Source organism: Nerophis lumbriciformis, linkage group LG25 (assembly GCF_033978685.3).
Source record: "Nerophis lumbriciformis linkage group LG25, RoL_Nlum_v2.1, whole genome shotgun sequence".
In the NCBI taxonomy this organism is placed as follows: domain Eukaryota; kingdom Metazoa; phylum Chordata; class Actinopteri; order Syngnathiformes; family Syngnathidae; genus Nerophis; species Nerophis lumbriciformis.
This window is the reverse complement of record NC_084572.2, coordinates 12,070,206-12,087,591: the sequence shown is the minus strand read 5'-3', so window position 1 is coordinate 12,087,591 and position 17,386 is coordinate 12,070,206. Positions and strand designations below refer to the sequence as shown.

The following is a 17,386-nucleotide window of genomic DNA, read 5'->3' as shown; positions in this document are numbered from 1 at the left end:
TCACTCCATGCTTGATGGAAAACCACAAGTTTATACATTTTTAAACCATTATTAAAATCAATCCAATCAATCAATCAAAATGTATTTATATAGCACTTAATCACAAGTGCCTCAAAGGGCTTCACAAACCACAACGACATTCTCGGATCTGAACCCACATCCGGGCAAGACAAAACTCAACCGAATGGGAAAAATGAGAAAATTTGTGAGGGACTGCAGATGTGCACATTAATATATTAAATCATGAATTTTTTTTTTAATGAATATTAAAATAATTAAGTCATGAAATAATTAATTAAATAATAAACTGATTTATTGATTAAATAACTAAATGTAATTTGACATTAAATACATTCATGACACATTTATGAACACATTTATGTGATTAATTCCGATTAAAATTCATTATTGAAAGATTTAAGAAATTATTTTAAGATTTATTTAATTCTGTCCCATTTTACCCTCAGTAGCTAACTTCTGGTTTCATTGCACGTCTGTTGTTTTCCCCATGTTGCATGTACTTTGGCGATTTGCGTGTGTTTTGGACGTCGCAATGCGTCTGCCGCTTTCGGCCACCGTAAATGTCACTGAAACAAGACAAGGGAGGGCTTTCACGCATTTGAACTCCTCATTGTTCATGGTCTATGTGTGTGTAACAGGATTGAACACCTCAGCCTGAACATGGCCATGCAGCTGCTGGTAGGAGTCCCCCTAGAAATGGTCCACGGAGCCGCCAGGATTGGACTCGTCTACGTGTGCGGCGTGCTGGCAGGTGGGCTGGGCGACAAAAGCACACATTAGAGGACAATTTGCATACATTTTCTCTGATATTCACACACAGATCCTGAGACAAAAATCACACACACAAGGTTTCACTTTTCAAATGTAGCGTTTGCTTGTTGTGTGTTTTCTATTCCATTAGCAGCAGCATATCAGGTTCCATTTAGTCACGTAAAGAATCAAACATGTGTTTGATTGTGTAGGCTTCTGGGCAGATGGCTTTGTGTTTCTGTGTTTCTACCAGCTGTGGAGGGATCCTGGAGGTTGTACAATGTCCATTCAAACCCCCCACATTTCCCTTCAGTGCGTGTACAAAAAGGGCACAGACACATAAAAGGCACACAAAAAAAATTGACTGACGGAAGAAGGGAGATGGATTTGTATTATTTTAATGACCACATCCTTCCGACTTAAAGGGGACCTATGAATTTCGTCTGTTTTATTATGTATGTTACAATGTTGGATACTCGTGTTAAACAATGTCCAAGTATCAAATCATAAGATTCATGTATTTTGGTTTGAGCTTTCACATAGTTTCGGATGCTTCTGTTCGCGGTGTTTTGCATTCTGGCTTTGTCGTGGACGCATTTATCTAGACATTAAGTCAAGCTCTCAGCCAGAGTGGGGGAACTTTTTTTTGCAGAGTCTGAATTGATGGGCGTACCTGATGTTGTGACCGGGTGAATCTGTTAATAAAGTTTATTTTCGACAGTGACGGGGGGAAAACTAGCAGTGATGACTTCAAGATATATATCTAAACAGTGAAAAATTAAAAAAAAGATACATTCTGATACTTTTGGAGATGGTGGGGCATGGTTTCATTTGCAATCTGGAAACACATATACAATCAAACATCTTGCAGAAAGACTGCTGCTGCATTCCTGCAGTGTTTCGCGACCAGCAGGCACTCAAACAAGCACCCGACGGTGCAATAAACATCAAACAAATACACAGAACGACCAAAAAAAATTACTTATTTCCCTCATTTTGCCAAAAATTTTCCATTAGCTGTGGACCAACAATCACAGAGAAATCATGACTTTTGTGTGTAAAATGTCAACTGTGGAGGCTGCCTCCATTGTACGTGTATTACTCATTATTTATTATTCTAACTGATCTTTTTTTTGTAACATGCTCAGTGAATATGTGTACTTTTGTAGTTATTTCCCCATATTTCTGCACAATAACGCATATATGGTAACACTAGCGAGCAGTAGAGAATATGGAGTGGTTTTTGGTCCGGAATATATTTTGCTTTTTTAATGAGATTTCCAGTTCATTTTATCATCTATTATTACACCCAAAAATGGTTTATTTTACTTTTTCATTGTCTGTCGATTTGTATTTGTATTTGACTTTCTCTTTTACTGTCAAAGATTAGAATTATTTTTGTTTTACTCAGTTTCAAAGATACTTAGATTTGTCAAACCATCTCTTCAATGCATTAATTTCTTCTGTTATTTGCATTAGCTTCAGTGTGTTCTCTTCTGAACAAAATGCAGACGTTGTGTCGTGTGTTTACCTGGCACAAGACGCTGTAATCGGTGGCCGCCAAAAAATATATTTTTTTCAGCTGAGCTCCATATGGGCCATTGTAAAACACTTTTCCACCACTTGCAGCAGTAATGACAATCTCAAACAAACAGAAGAAGTCTGTCGCTAAAGTTACAGAGAAGTTTCTTCAGTGCAAATTATGACTAAAGTGGTGAATCTGTTTTCATTTGGAGTTTACTTGTATTGACAGTCTAGTTACATGTTTATTGTTAATTGAATTGACTTATTTTAGCACAACACAGGTGAATGTAAATTAATTTGTTGTCAGTTGTTTGAGTCCCTTCTTTATTTTTCTAATCAGCCTGACCTAAGACTAAATTGTATGTGTTAAATAAATAATAATCTTTGTGATTACACATGGTTTCATACAAGGTTGTAAACTGCAAGTAAGTTAGACATAATATCAAGAGTAACATTACTATTCAGTGTTAATAGTTGAGTGGACTACTCCCATCTGTAGTAGAACAATGGGTCAAAAAAGGTTAAGAACCCTTGATCTACACAAAAAGCAAGTGTTTTAAACCATTTCAAAGGTCACCCTTTAAGATAAAATCGTCCAGTAAAACATTTAAAAAATGTTCTTAAATGACATAATGATTCTGACAATAACATTGCATTTGTGTCCAAACGTTGGAGCCTTTTTTAGGTTAAATTAAATTATGCAAGCGACTAATACCCTGTGATTGATCATGATTAATCCTAATTCAAAAGTGTGATTAATCTGATTAAAAAAATTATCATTTGAGATCACTAACATATGTACATATATATATATATATACATATATATGTATATATATATATATATATATATATATATATATATGTATATATATATATATATATTAACTGGTAGAAGTAGGGAGATGGATGTTTATTGTTATAATGACACTATTGTCTACACAACCTTCCTTCTTAACTGCGACCTATCGTATGCATGTTCGAAATAAACTGAAACTGAACTGAACAATACTCTAGTCTCATATATGTGTGTAGGCGTGTGTGTTTTACAAAAGTAGTGGAAGCACAAATTTGTAGTATATAAAATGATGCATTGAGACTTTGATTAATATTCATGAAAATCGTCTCAATCTCTCAATTTCTCCAACTGTGTGTGTGCGTGTGAGTGTGTGTGCGTGTGTGCGTGCGTGCATGCGTGTGTGTGTGTGTGTGAGTGCAAGGGGTCAGCATCGACCCCCCCACTGTGTATACCAGCTGAAGTGGCCCACACAGTATTAGGCTGCCAGTGAAATGAGGAGGAAATGCAGCATAAATCAGGCACATTAACATACAGGCGCACCGAGACACACAAGTCGGGGTTTTAATTAGATATCGACCACCATTGAGGGGGGCGGTTCTATTGATTCTGATGTTTTTGGTTCATTGTGTCTGGCTGGAAATGATACTTCCTTTCAGACTATTTGGCATCAAGCGGCTCAATGTGATAGAAAGAACACGAGCGTAAATGTGTCATCACAGCTGATTTTATGGTCCTCCGGAACGAAGGGGAGATAGTATTACCCTAATGACGTTTACTATTCAAATCCCATTACTATTTTATATTACTCTTTGACAGCTGAATTCATTGTGCAGTAGTAAAATGTAATGGAACAAGTTTGTTCAAGGGTATTAAAAGAAGCAAATAATGAATCTAGAGTTTATTTAAAGAGCAATACCACCATTATTCCTAAAACTGTATGTCTATTTTGAATATGACAATGAGACATGGACTGTCACAGTAGTTTTTTCACTGATTCATAATTTCACAATAGTTATGTGAATAATTTGTGTTGTTTTAGAATTATCTTTATTCTATATCTGTATAAAAAAAGGCCTGTCTGAGGAAAATCCAATTGAGCGAGGTGGATAGACTCAGAAGCTCAGCTGGCACATGGGGGGGGTTGTCAAAGTTCAGAGGTCAGGTAATGAGTCATTGAGGGGTCATTGACCCTCTTGGTGCGACACACATTGATGAATTAACGTGTATGTTGACAGCTGAGTCTTGGGAAGTAAACAATAGGAGATGATAATAACACGTTAAATTAGCATTTGCTTCCCATTTGTTTCCATGAGGTTTTTTTTAATGAAAATATCAAAGTTGAGGTTGGATTTGTTTATGTTAGGAGAAGAAAAAAGCAGGTCTTATTGAGAATGTTGAGAGTAATACAAGAGAATGAGACGCACTCAAGAAGAAAAACATGTTGTGTTTAATTAACGTCAAGCCACAATTGTGTTTTATCGTAATCACTTAATATTTTGTTTTAAGAAACATACACCTCATATTTTTTGCTTAACCACCATCAATATAATTTGTGAAACCTAACATTAGTTTAAGTCTCCTTTTTTTATTTTCATAGTGCTGTCAAATAATTGATTTTTCAAATTGGATTAATCAGACTTTTGGGTTAATCATAATGAATCACAATGAATTACTTGCAAGGGTAATTTAAGTTCACTTTAAAACATTACAATAGTTTGACACAAATGGAGTGTTATAATGAAACTGTCATATAAACATTTGTTTACTTAAATGCATATTGTAACAGTGTATAATGAAGTGCACATTTCAAATAATTCTGCAAATATATTGCAAATAAAGTGCTTACGTACACCAATAGATAATGTACCAGAGGTGTGGACTCGAGTCACATGACTTGGACTCGAGTCAGACTCGAGTCATGAATTTGATGACTTTAGACTCGACTTGACAAAATGTAAAGAGACTTGCAACTCGACTTAGACTTTAACATCAATGACTTGTGACTTCACTTGGACTTGAGCCTTTTGACTTGACATGACTTGACATGACTTGCCACTTTCCCCAAAATCCAAAGCTTAAAAAGTTATTTGGGAGCGCTCCGTATTTTTCATTTTCTTCGTCTGTCTATCAGCGTGTTATTCCTGTCAGCTGGTGTGCTGTCAGTACAACAGCCAATCAAATTAGAACTACGTTGTTTTCATCACACAGCATTCATCCAATCAAATTGCAGGACAACCAATGAACAAGAGTTGGTCCAACAACGTGCCAGTGATAAACAATTATGTTAAAGTTGGTTTCGTTCGGGTATAAAAACTACGACTTGGTCAACAAAAAACGAATTGCCGTATGCAAATCACGCAGTTCGAATATTACAGACGGAGACGCAACAACTTCCAACTTCGTTCGACATTTGAAGTTGCACAAAGAAGGGTAAGTTTTGAATGTAAGATAACGTTTATTGACTAAGTAACGTGACTTTTATTTGCTGTGTAGTTAAATCAGTGAGGCTGCAAACTCACTGCTAACGTTATAACCATAGACATCTTATAAGTAGACGCAGCATAGAGCGCTACTGCCTACTGGCGCAGACGAGGCGCGGGGCCGCCATCTTGGAGTGGTGATCCGCTCCACTCAGTGCAATTCATTTGGCAATGAACTGTCAGCGCATTTAATTCATTTTACCTCACTGAATAACACTGATTTTCACGCGCTTTTTTGTCATACGTGTGTAACAGACACATGTTTTGGCGTGTTTTATTATTCATAGTTTGCTTAACAGTAATATAATATTCTTATACGCTATAAGTGACCAGACGTCCGAGATCATCCATCCATCCATCCTTTTTCTAAAACTGGGAATATAATCCCAGAGAAGGGGGAAAAAAACGGTAAGCTATTTTTAAATTGAAGAAACAATATGATTAGGTTGTATATACATATGCGTGTATCCTACATAAACAATGTATGAATACATTAGATATCTATATCTTAGGGACCTATAGACTGTATCTCTGTTGCTTCAGCAGCAGAGAGTTTATTCTGTCTTGACACTTTGTATTGATATTTTCTATTACATTCTTCCCTTAAATGATAATGTTTGCAGTGATTGTTTTATATGTATTATTTTATGTAAGTCGCTTTGGATAAAAGCGTCTGCCAAATACTTAAACATATATAAACACCTGAAAGTCTTCATATCAGCTAAAACCTGTTTCACTGGATTCAGAATAAAACCAAATTCTGTTTAACCCAACAATGTTAGTATTTGAATATTGTTACTTGAAGACTGATTCCTGGTTACAATTATACTGTTAAGAAAGTATTGTCTTATACTTTGCCTAAAATGAGAATGCATCATAATCAGTAGTGGCTGGTGAATTTTGTTTTAGGTGGGGCTGAAAGTTTGTAAACCAAACCCCTGTAGGGGGGTCATCCTCCCCCAGAAGATTTCTTTGTGATTTTCACATACAAATATTGAAGATCTTTGATCCTTCTCAACTCTGTGGTAATATTATTTTCATATAATACAACCAATAGTACGTTAATGTTAAATCTTACTTGTGAAAAGTAATCCCCCGATTCCTATTTTCAACAGTCCGCTCATTTGAGCAGGAAAACGCTGAACACCATCTTTGTTTTCTACCTTTCAACTGTCAGTTTAGGCTGCTCGCCGGCTCCTCATCAGCACTTCAAGATGGCGGGCAAATTGCTCACGTCACAGCAACCAATGCTGCGTCTACTTATAAGATGTCTATGGTTATAACGTCATTGCAAACACGGCAATCTGTTGCATCCACTGCAGTTTGCTACCTTATTCATACTTTTTGTCAAGTGATTTTTTTTTAAGCAGGGTTTCATGAGGTACCTATACATAACGTTACGTTAGTCAATGTATCACACACAGTAACGTAACGTTAGTCAATGTATCACACACAGTAACATTACGTTAGTCAATGTATCACACACAGTAACGTAACGTTAGTCAATGTATCACACACAGTAACGTAACGTTAGTCAATGTATCACACACAGTAACATTACGTTAGTCAATGTATCACACACAGTAACGTAACGTTAGTCAATGTATCACACACAGTAACGTAACGTTAGTCAATGTATCACACACAGTAACATTACATTAGTCAATGTATCACACACAGTAACGTAACGTTAGTCAATGTATCACACACAGTAACATTACGTTAGTCAATGTATCACACACAGTAACATTACGTTAGTCAATGTATCACACACAGTAACATTACTTTAGTCAATGTATCACACACAGTAACGTAACGTTAGTCAATGTATCACACACAGTAACATTACGTTAGTCAATGTATCACACACAGTAACATTACTTTAGTCAATGTATCACACACAGTAACGTAACGTTAGACGGCAGTCAGCAGCACCGCGTATTTTAGCCACCTACAAAAAGACAAACATAGTCAAATAAAGGTCAGTTAAAATGTATACTATATTAAGAATATGTGTACATATTGCATAGGGTCCTGACATCTAAAAAGTACAACTCTGTTCATTGTTATGTTCATGTATTTGTTATGTTTTTCATGTGTACGCACACATAAACACACATACATTATGAGATGAGATCAATGAGATAAGGTAAGAACAGGATAGAAACTGCTGTGGAACTAGTTACAATGCAATATGCCATGGAAATACAATGTTAACACTTTTGTGCAAATAAGTACAGTTGCACTTGTTTTTTTCAAATGTGTTTATTCTATAAAGGAATGAGTTACATGTTTAAAATGACTGGTTAATAGTGCTATTTTGAAGTGCAATGTCAGCACTATCTTTTTCCCTGCAATTTCAAATGCACTTGTTTTAATAAATAAATACAGCGTTTTAAAAGCATACACAATCTGTGTAAATATATTAGTCTGTGGTTAAATGACTTGAAAGGACTCGAAACTCAAAATGCAGGACTTGGGACTTGACTTGAGACTTTCCAGTCTTGACTTTGGACTTGACTCGGACTTGCCCTGTCTTGACTCGGGACTTGACTCGAGACTTGAGGGTAAAGACTTGAGACTTACTTGTGACTTGCAAAGCAATGACTTGGTCCCACCTCTGTAATGTACTATACACAAATTACCTTGGTTTTATTTAAAGTCCTGTCGCAGTGTATTTTGAAACAAAATATGCCACATATGCCTTTCTCAGCTTTGCACTGATGTATGTAATGACTTGATCATGGACGGTATAAGTAAACATCCACAGACGATTAAGGTAGAGGAGTTTATATATGATAATGCAATATTTTTTGTGATTAATCTCATGCATTATTGTGTTAACTTTGACAGCCCTATTGTTTTGAGTAATTACAGTATACTGTAGGACAGTAGTACCTCTATGAAGCTTAAAAGGTTCTATGATGGAGCTCTTCACTCAAAACACTTGTGAGGTTCTATGATGCAGCTCTTCACTCAAAACACTTGTATTTCCAATCAGCATTGCCTATTGAAATGAATTCAAATCAATTTAATTGGTGCTTGGCTTGCCCAAAACAGCACAATTTGAACATGTAACATGCCTTGTTAAAGTAAAAAATATTAGATAATTAAAATTGGATGAAAAACAATACAATAGAATGTACTACAAACAACTACAGTAGTCTTATGAAGTAATGTAATAACAATTTACCTTAGAGAGATTGACTTTTATGGTATATACTTCAAGCTGCTTTTCCATTAAACACACCTTTAGCAGATTTTCCATATTTTCATGTATAAATGTCAACTGTTTTGATATTATTTCAACGTCCATTGCTGGCATTATCGACTCATTCTGCTTCAGTATGGCGCAGACTAGCAGTGCTTCGCCGCCTTTGCCAAGTTGGCTACACGCTCAGTCATGTTTTTTGAATATTTCGTTCCTTAATTCAATGAATGTCATACACTTCATCTCAGAACTGTCCTTTAACACTTACTTTGTTTCCAGTGGTTTCTGTTTCTTTATCTATTTGAATTAGGACAGTACATAATCAACGTGTCGACAAGAAAACAGTTTAAACTTAAATATGCTGGAATCTAAAGAATCGAGCTTCCCTTAGAAGTGTAAAAAATAGTGCAGGTAAGCACTTAACACAAACTGTCGAAAATATGAGGCAAATGCGGAGATAAAATGTGAAAAAACAAGTTGTCATTATTTGATTAACATGAGCATATAGGGGCCCATTTAGACCCATGTGTGGGTACACCCAACCTGACAGGATATATAACTCAGTGGCACTCTCACATGAGGAAAAGCCACATAGTTTGTGTCTAGTTCAACAGCATGAATCAATGCAGATGTTCTATTTTTGTGAGAAAAAATATCTGGGTGAGTTTATCTGACCTGTCATGTGTCGGATCACCGCAGGGTCTCTGGCAGTGTCCGTCACCGACATGACAGCTCCTGTGGTCGGCTCATCTGGCGGCGTGTACGCCCTGGTCTCTGCACATCTGGCCAATGTAGTCATGGTAGGTTTTGTTCTGAGTCTGCATGTATGCATGTGTGGATGATTAGAACATCACTCAGCCATTCTCATAGCGGTGTCTTTTGGGGCCCAGCAGGTGCAGCTCTATCTGCACGTGCCATACATTCCTGGGCATTTTGTGATGTCAAAAGAAAAGCATGCTTTTATCCTTGGTTGTAATAAACAGCCTTATACAGTATGTTCTCCGTCAACTATTTTTCTGTTTTTTTCAGAATTGGTCTGGTATGAAGTGTCAATTTAAATTATTCCGGATGGCCATGGCTCTGGTGTGCAGTAAGTCTAATTATACACTCCCCTTTTTGACCTATTATTACCGTACTTCTTACCTCGTCTTCGGAAACAAATCCAGTGTAAGTCCACAACAAATAACATAAAATGTCCTCATAGTTTGAATAGACAATTGTAATTCTCTCTTACAGTAGTTTTTTTTTTTGGGATAGACAATGGAATGATTCATATTCTTGAACAGGGTTTGTAAATAGAAATGGTAGTTTGTTGAAGCAAATTTTCAATAAGAAACAATGTAAACATGAGTAATGGGTTCAAGCCTCATATTTTAGTAAAGGTTTGTACACAATATAATATATATAATAATATACACAGACAAATAAATTGGTGGTCCAAGAGGAGTTTTGAAAGGCTGAAATCATGGGTATCCCAGCACCATATGAATAATATTACCTTGAGCAACACAATGAACAATTAACTTTTTTTTATAACTAAGCTTAAGTTTAGCGGAATAAACAATTTTACCATCATTAAGTTTAAAACCCTTTCAATATTTCATCTCCGACACACTAGGTGTGGTGAGATTATCCTCTGCATTTGACCCATCACCCTCACCCCCTGGGAGGTGAGGAGAGCAGTGAGCAGCAGCGGTGGCCGCGCCCGGGAATCATTTTTGGTGATTCAACCCCCAATTCCAAACCTTGATGCTGAGTGCCAAGCAGGGAGGTAACTGGTCCCATTTTTATAGTCTTTGGTATGACTCGGCCGGGATTTGAACTCACGACCTCCCGATCTCAGGGCGGACACTCTAACTACAAAGTGTGTGTGTGACAATCATTGGTACTTTAACTTTAACTTTAACTTTAACATGGGTCTGAACTCACAACCTTGTGCTTTAAATTTCAAGTACTAGTGACGCCACCGGAAATCTGTATTCATATTCGAATCAGTGCATGACGTGGCCAGGAATACATTTGGGATAGAATTTTATAGGAAGCACCTTGTCATCCAATAATTTACCTTGGACATGCGCTTATTCACACAAAATGGGGTCCCTCCACGGCAGTGGCTGTTAACCTTGTTGGAGGTACCGAACCCCACCAGTTTCATATGCGCATTCACCGAACCCCAACCATAATCATAAAATGATGTTATATTAAAGAAATACTAATAAAGGTATATTTTACAAACGGAAAGTTACAGGAATGTACACATGATCCCATGTTTACATCTCATTGTGCAACATGTGAATGTTTTAGTGGGAACTAAATGCGATTTCTGAAAGGGGTACACATTATTTCCAAAGCAGGACCCCCCACCCAGACATATAATGAAAAACTCATGAAAAACAATATGTTATAGTCATTGTAAGTGGGTCAAAACACTTATATTAGAAAATAATCTCATGGAAATGACTGCTGTCGTTTGATTACAATAATAAAACATTGAACTTGTTATTTATTCAGGTTTGGGACAGGTGTGCTGCAGGTGTGACCACAGTGCATGTGCACGTCTGACGTCGCTCACATGTGCTCCACCGAATGCTCAAGGAGTTTTTGCGTTTGCTCACACATATGGAAAATTAGAGGGAACATTGTTTGGGAGTATCCATAATACGCCAACAGGGAGAAGTACTTGTTTACACGATGAGTCGGGCGTGTCTTGACCTCCGCGGCGGAGGCTCTGCCGAACCCCTGAGGCCGACTCACTGAACCCCTAGGGTTCGATCGAACCCAGGTTAAGAACCACTGCTCCACGGACATCACTACACATGGCGCGTGTTCTGCATTTAGGTCGGGGCGGTACATTAATTCTATTCAAATAAAACCAACATTAGGTAAATCAGTATAATTCAATGTTAACGTTATGTTGACCGCACATTTCGGATCAGATAATGTATAAAGTAAAAGTGGACTTCATTGCGCTACATTGTCTGGAGTTGCAGCAGGCTGTGCATGACCAAAGATCGTATATTGAGAGAGGATGATCTACCGCATGGTGATGTACATCACACAACATATCCTACAAACTCCAAAACCAGTGAAGTTGGCACGTTGTGTCAATTGTAAATAAAAACAAAATACAATGATTTGCAAATCCTTTTCAACCTATATTCAATTGAATAGACTGCAAAGACAAGATACTTATCATTCGAACTGGAAAATGTTGTTATTTTTTGCAAATATTAGCTCATTTGGAATTTGATGCCTGCAACATGTTTCCAAAAAGCTGGTACAAGTGGCAAAAAAGACTGAGAAATTTGAGGAATGCTCATCAAACACTTATTTAGAACTCCTTCGCTTGGAAAGGAGCCAGCTTAGGTGGTTCAGGCATCTCGTGCGGATGCCTCACGAGCGTCTCCCTAGGGAGGACCTCGTTGCACGTCCCACTGGGAGGAGACCCCGGGGCAGGCCAAGGACCAGATGGGGGGATTACATCTCCTCTCTAAGCCTGGGAATGCTTCGGGATCCCCAAGGAGGAAGTTGCTAATGTTGCTTTGGAGAGGGAAGTCTGGGGGTCTCTGCTGGAGCTGTTGTCCCCGTGGCCCAATTCCGGATAAGCGGTTGAAGATGGATGGATGGATACATATATATATATATATATATATATGTATATATATATATATATATATATATATATATGTATGTATGTATGTATGTATGTATGTATGTATGTATGTATGTATGTACAGTAAATACCTGATATTTTTATGTGATCTTAAAATCCTTTTTTTTTCTCCTTTTTTGCACTCAGTGAGTGTAGAATTTGGCCGTGCCGTGTGGCTACGCTTCTATCCCCCGGCCTTCCCTCCTTGCCCCAACCCCAGCTTCGTAGCTCACCTGGGCGGGGTGATGGTGGGTCTCACGCTCGGCGTGGTGGTTCTTCAGAACTACGAACAGCGACTCCAGGAGCAGTCTCTGTTTTGGATCTTCTTCTGCGTCTACACGCTGTTTGTGCTGTGCGCTGTCTTTTGGAACATTTTTGCGTACAGCTTGCTCGACGTGCGATTGCCCCCATCGCCGTGACAAGCTTATTTTGTGGCAGCTAAAAAGACACTACATCCCTCCTTCATCCATCGATACCTCATATGCTGAAACTCATTGTGGGATCAGCCACAATGGATCAGATAGATCTGATGCAAGGATGCTATTGGGTACGTAAATGTCTCCATTTCTAGAAGAAGCCTTACATACATGTAAAGGAGAACTGCACTTTTATTGGAATGTTTCCTATCATTCGCAATCCTAATGTGAGACAAGCACACATATGTTTTTCTTTTTTTATGCATTCTAACAAGGAAATAGATTGAAGTCATAGGTGCAGCAAAGCCTGCATAGTCAGCTAACAATGGAGCTCTGCTCTACTCTACTCCTATAAAGTCCTCGAAAAAAACATTCAAATACATCCATCAATGTTTTATATACTGTACTTGCTGTAATTATATGTGTAATATAGTAACAGACACATTCATAATAACATGTAATATTTACATATTTCGGTCATTTTAGGCATCTGGTGGCGTATTAATTTCACAGACGCATCACAACGTTTGCTATTTCCATTAACAACAACTAATAATCATGGCAGACGTCATGAAAGACAAAACAATTGCTTTGGGACAAATGATGATCAAGAACCTTATATTTCTGAACCTGAATAAATGGAGGATGATCTACAAGTTTTAGAAGGTGAGCGATAAGCAGATCAGCGACTGCTAAATGCTTAACAAGAAATCCAAACTACGAACATAATAAAACAATCATTTTCTGTACAATGTCTTCTCTCACTGGGATGTTTATATCTTCCCATTTAGATGAAAAATTCATCATAATCCTCACATTGGTAAAAAAGAACGTGAGCATCTATGTGTTTTTATCGCCATATCCAGGTCTAAATTGAATGTGAAAGTTGACCAACTTCTGGATTTATGGCTTCAACGTTCTATTTTACAAGTGAGAGGCATAATGTATAATCTAGATAACTTTCACCAACTCAGAGGCGATGCAGCAGCTCACCTGCTCATTTTGTCGATAGTTATATAAGCTAGTTACTTCTCTGTAATCACAGCTCCACTAAAAGTAGTTTGTTGGCGTTAACGTTTATAAATGGTAAATTGGTTATACTAAGCGTTTTCACACTATTTCCACATTCACCCATTCACACACACATTTACACACTGATGGCGGGAGCTGCCATGCAAGGCCCTAACCACGACCCAACAGGAGCAAGGGTAAAGTGTCTTGCTCAAGGATACAACGGAAGTGACTAGGTCGGTAGAAGGTGGGGATTGAACCAGGAACCCTCAGGTTGCTGGCACGGCCACTCTCCCAACCGCGCCACGCCGTTATCAGAATCAGAAATACTTTATTAATAGTATATTATTATATTATTAATATAGTTATTATATAATATTATATATTATATAATAACTATATCATTAATACTTGGTTAATATTTAGGTTTGGAAATGGAAATGGATTATCTTTGGCATTTTTATTAATTTTTTTTAGAGGGCTTTATGGGCGCAACAGATTACTGTACTCCCATTAGATGCATTGTTAGCCATCTTTTACTTGCGTATATTACAAATTGGAATGCATAAAAACAGGTGTTCTTGTCTTACATTGGGAGTGTGAATAATAGGCAAAATTCCCCACAAAAAAATGCAGTTCCCCTTTAAGATCATGAAACCACGCATAGTCCTTATCATGGACATCCACATGAACAAAAAAAAACCCATCGACCACAGATACTGTAGGTCTGCGACAATAAAAGGCCCGTATATAACTTCAACATCACTCTGCAAAAATGTTATATATTCTTTCTTGATTTACACGCCATCCCGCTACAAAGTTTGGTTTAAATCGGGTTTAGTATTTTTGAGTAATCCTACATTATATACTATTTTAATATGAATTACTGCTTTAACAATGGTGGTTTTTCCACGGTTATGTTCGCTTTGACCAATTCCAAGAAAAAGCTTTGCAGTGTACTATTTATTTTTTCATGTTTATATTTTGTCAACTTTATAGACCCCATCGTCCTCCCTCTTTCCCTGAATGTGTTTTGCTTCTGATTGGCTAAAACGACAGAGAACATAGCGCCCTCTTTTGCTTTGGCATGTTCTAAACCTGTGTTTTTAAACACTCTTGTATGGTATAGAGATACTGTATTTGACCCTGGAATACAAACGAATGATTTTAATATGTGTGGACTTTGCCTCAGATGTGAGACATTATGTGCATATAATGTCTGAATCCTCCTACACGCAACCGAAAGGTGCCTACTCGTGAAGATTTGTGAAAGCATGTCGAGCATCGTAGCCTCTTCTGCATTAAGTGTTCTCAAGTGAAGCCCAGCTGAAACATCATAGACAATATTCACTTGCGAGGCAGATATGGGTAACAATTCAGTTTTGTCCTTGTTTAGTGTTACACGAACCTCATACTGACCTTTTTGTGTGTAACTGCACCAACACGTGTGTACAGATAAATGCACAAGTGCCATTCAGACTTTTAAGCTTTCAAAAGTGATGCCAAGTGGTGTTTTTTTTAGAGATTGTTGAAATCAACCAATAAGTTATTTATTGATGAGACGGTGTCAAAAAGTGTGCTGGGGGACAAAGCGTTGGCTACATTGCAACTGGTAACTCATAATGCAAAGCGGGAAAGAAATCAATGTGCTCTCTCTCGCCCTGTTAAAGTTTTTAATTGAGTATAATGAAGGTGACCACAGGCAGCCCCCAGCGGTAAACAGTACTGTATTTTAACCTCACGTTACTCTGGTAACTGCTTCGCACAAACCTTATTATTTTGTAGTTAAACACAGCTTAACATGTTTGCTGTTGATTGTTTCTACTATGAGATACTGATATGGTGTGTACATTCTGTGGCCCGTATGTATTGTTAGCAATATCTTGTATGTATCCTATTTATAAGTCTGTTAAAGAGAGTATCTGGATGTATGTTATCTGGGCCGTGACATAAAATTGATGGTTAAATTACTAATATTTTAACAACGTGGATATTTTGTAGATTCATGATGTACAGTACATACTGGAGAACATTAAACATTTTTTTTAAAGAAACATGATTTCTTGTTATTATTCTGAAAATGGCAATTTCAACTTCATATTTATGAGGCCAAACTGAGCAATAACTCCCCCCCCCCCCAAGGTGGCGCCGCTGTTGTAGCTGCTGGTTGCAGGAGCTCTTCACTCTTGTGTTTCCTCATTTTGTGCTCTTCATGTGTCCCTTTTGTTTTCATGTTTATTATGCCTCTTAGCGTTTTCGTGAACTTGGATCCACTTCGGGCGATCCTTTGAACATGGCCATGTTTGCACCGGAGACCAGGTGCTGCAGAGTCCGCACAGAGAGTTGTGTTTTACTTTTGTTCCTGTATGTAGAAAGAGCGCCCCTAAAATGGCAGCTGGGTTGCAACGGCTCGGTCTTCTTTTAATGTATTTTATGTCCTTTGATGTATCTCTTTTGTTTTCATGTGTCTTAACTTATTTTGTGGACTTTGTATCTGCAGCAACTATATAATTTGAAAGTGGTGGGTCGTGCGTTTCCCACCTAGGCCTTCAGTGATGTCCTGTGTCCAATGATTACCTCTCAAAATACCATCATTTATGTCACCACTTGACCATTGCTGGAGAAATACTATACAGGAACACATTTATGCACTACTGTACATTGAACCGCATCAACAGTGTACAAAACGGGTTATTTTCTGTCGCATTTAAAAATTAATAAACCCGCGTCAGCAATTAAAACATATCTTATGTTGTACTGTCAGAATTAAAATTGCATAAAACATAAACGTGAAAAAATAAAGAAATAAAATATCTGAACTCACAATCTGTAGAACTCATTCGAGCTTCCGGGGTTGGCTGACATCGTCTCACAAGATGTAGTTTCTCTTTAAATATCCTTCTTGAAAATGGCCTTGCAAATATATGTGTTGTCTTGTCTAATCATAAAAGATGCAGACAAGGCGTGTTGGCTGACTCCTTAAAGTTTACTCCACAGTGTGCTCATCAAAAACATCCAGCTGCCGGCATGGCAACCTAAACGGGGCTACTGCACATGCTCTTCACTACTGTGGCATGCTGGGTTATGGCGTTCTTATGTTACATAGCTCCTAACATCACAATATATATCTGCCTCAGGCCAGCTAGAAGGCCTTACTGACAACAATGCGTGATCTGATTGGCTATCGCAACTGTCTGTCAAATGTTTGTGTCCCTTCACTTAGTGCAGGGACGCCCGCATTGTTGATTCTGAAGGCCTCGGGCAGATTTGGTACAGCATGGCAACATAAGATAGCCGGATTTTGATTGGATAAAAACTCGAAAACCTAAAAACAACGTCACTGTAAGGAGCATAATATGACATGAAGCGAATAGGAATACATTTAGATATTTAGGGAAAGTAAAAATGGCTTTTATCTTTGATTATGATCATGATTTCTGGTTATGTTAGGCCAGCAGAGAAGGCCTTGCTGGCCCTGACGGCACACCACTGTAATTTTACCATTGTGGGATAATTAAAGTCT

The 17,386-nt window shown here is 37.8% G+C and overlaps 1 protein-coding gene across 3 annotated transcripts in view; it reads left to right on the top strand.

The window, feature by feature from the left end:
* Positions 1–15,887, top strand: part of rhbdl3 (rhomboid, veinlet-like 3 (Drosophila)) — a 107,808-nt gene extending 91,921 nt beyond the window's left edge. For 2 of the 3 annotated variants that reach the window (XM_061983728.2, XM_061983727.2), the window contains exons 7-10: positions 660–772; positions 9,484–9,584; positions 9,814–9,874; positions 12,584–15,887. In XM_061983728.2, the coding sequence (XP_061839712.1) occupies positions 660–772; positions 9,484–9,584; positions 9,814–9,874; positions 12,584–12,855 (547 nt within the window). In that variant the 3' untranslated portion in view covers positions 12,856–15,887. Of the gene's footprint in view, positions 1–659; positions 773–9,483; positions 9,585–9,813; positions 9,875–10,402; positions 10,556–12,583 lie in introns of all 3 variants that reach the window. The other variant, XR_009817675.2, reaches the window with a different exon arrangement.
* The last annotated feature ends 1,499 nt before the right edge of the window (positions 15,888–17,386 follow it).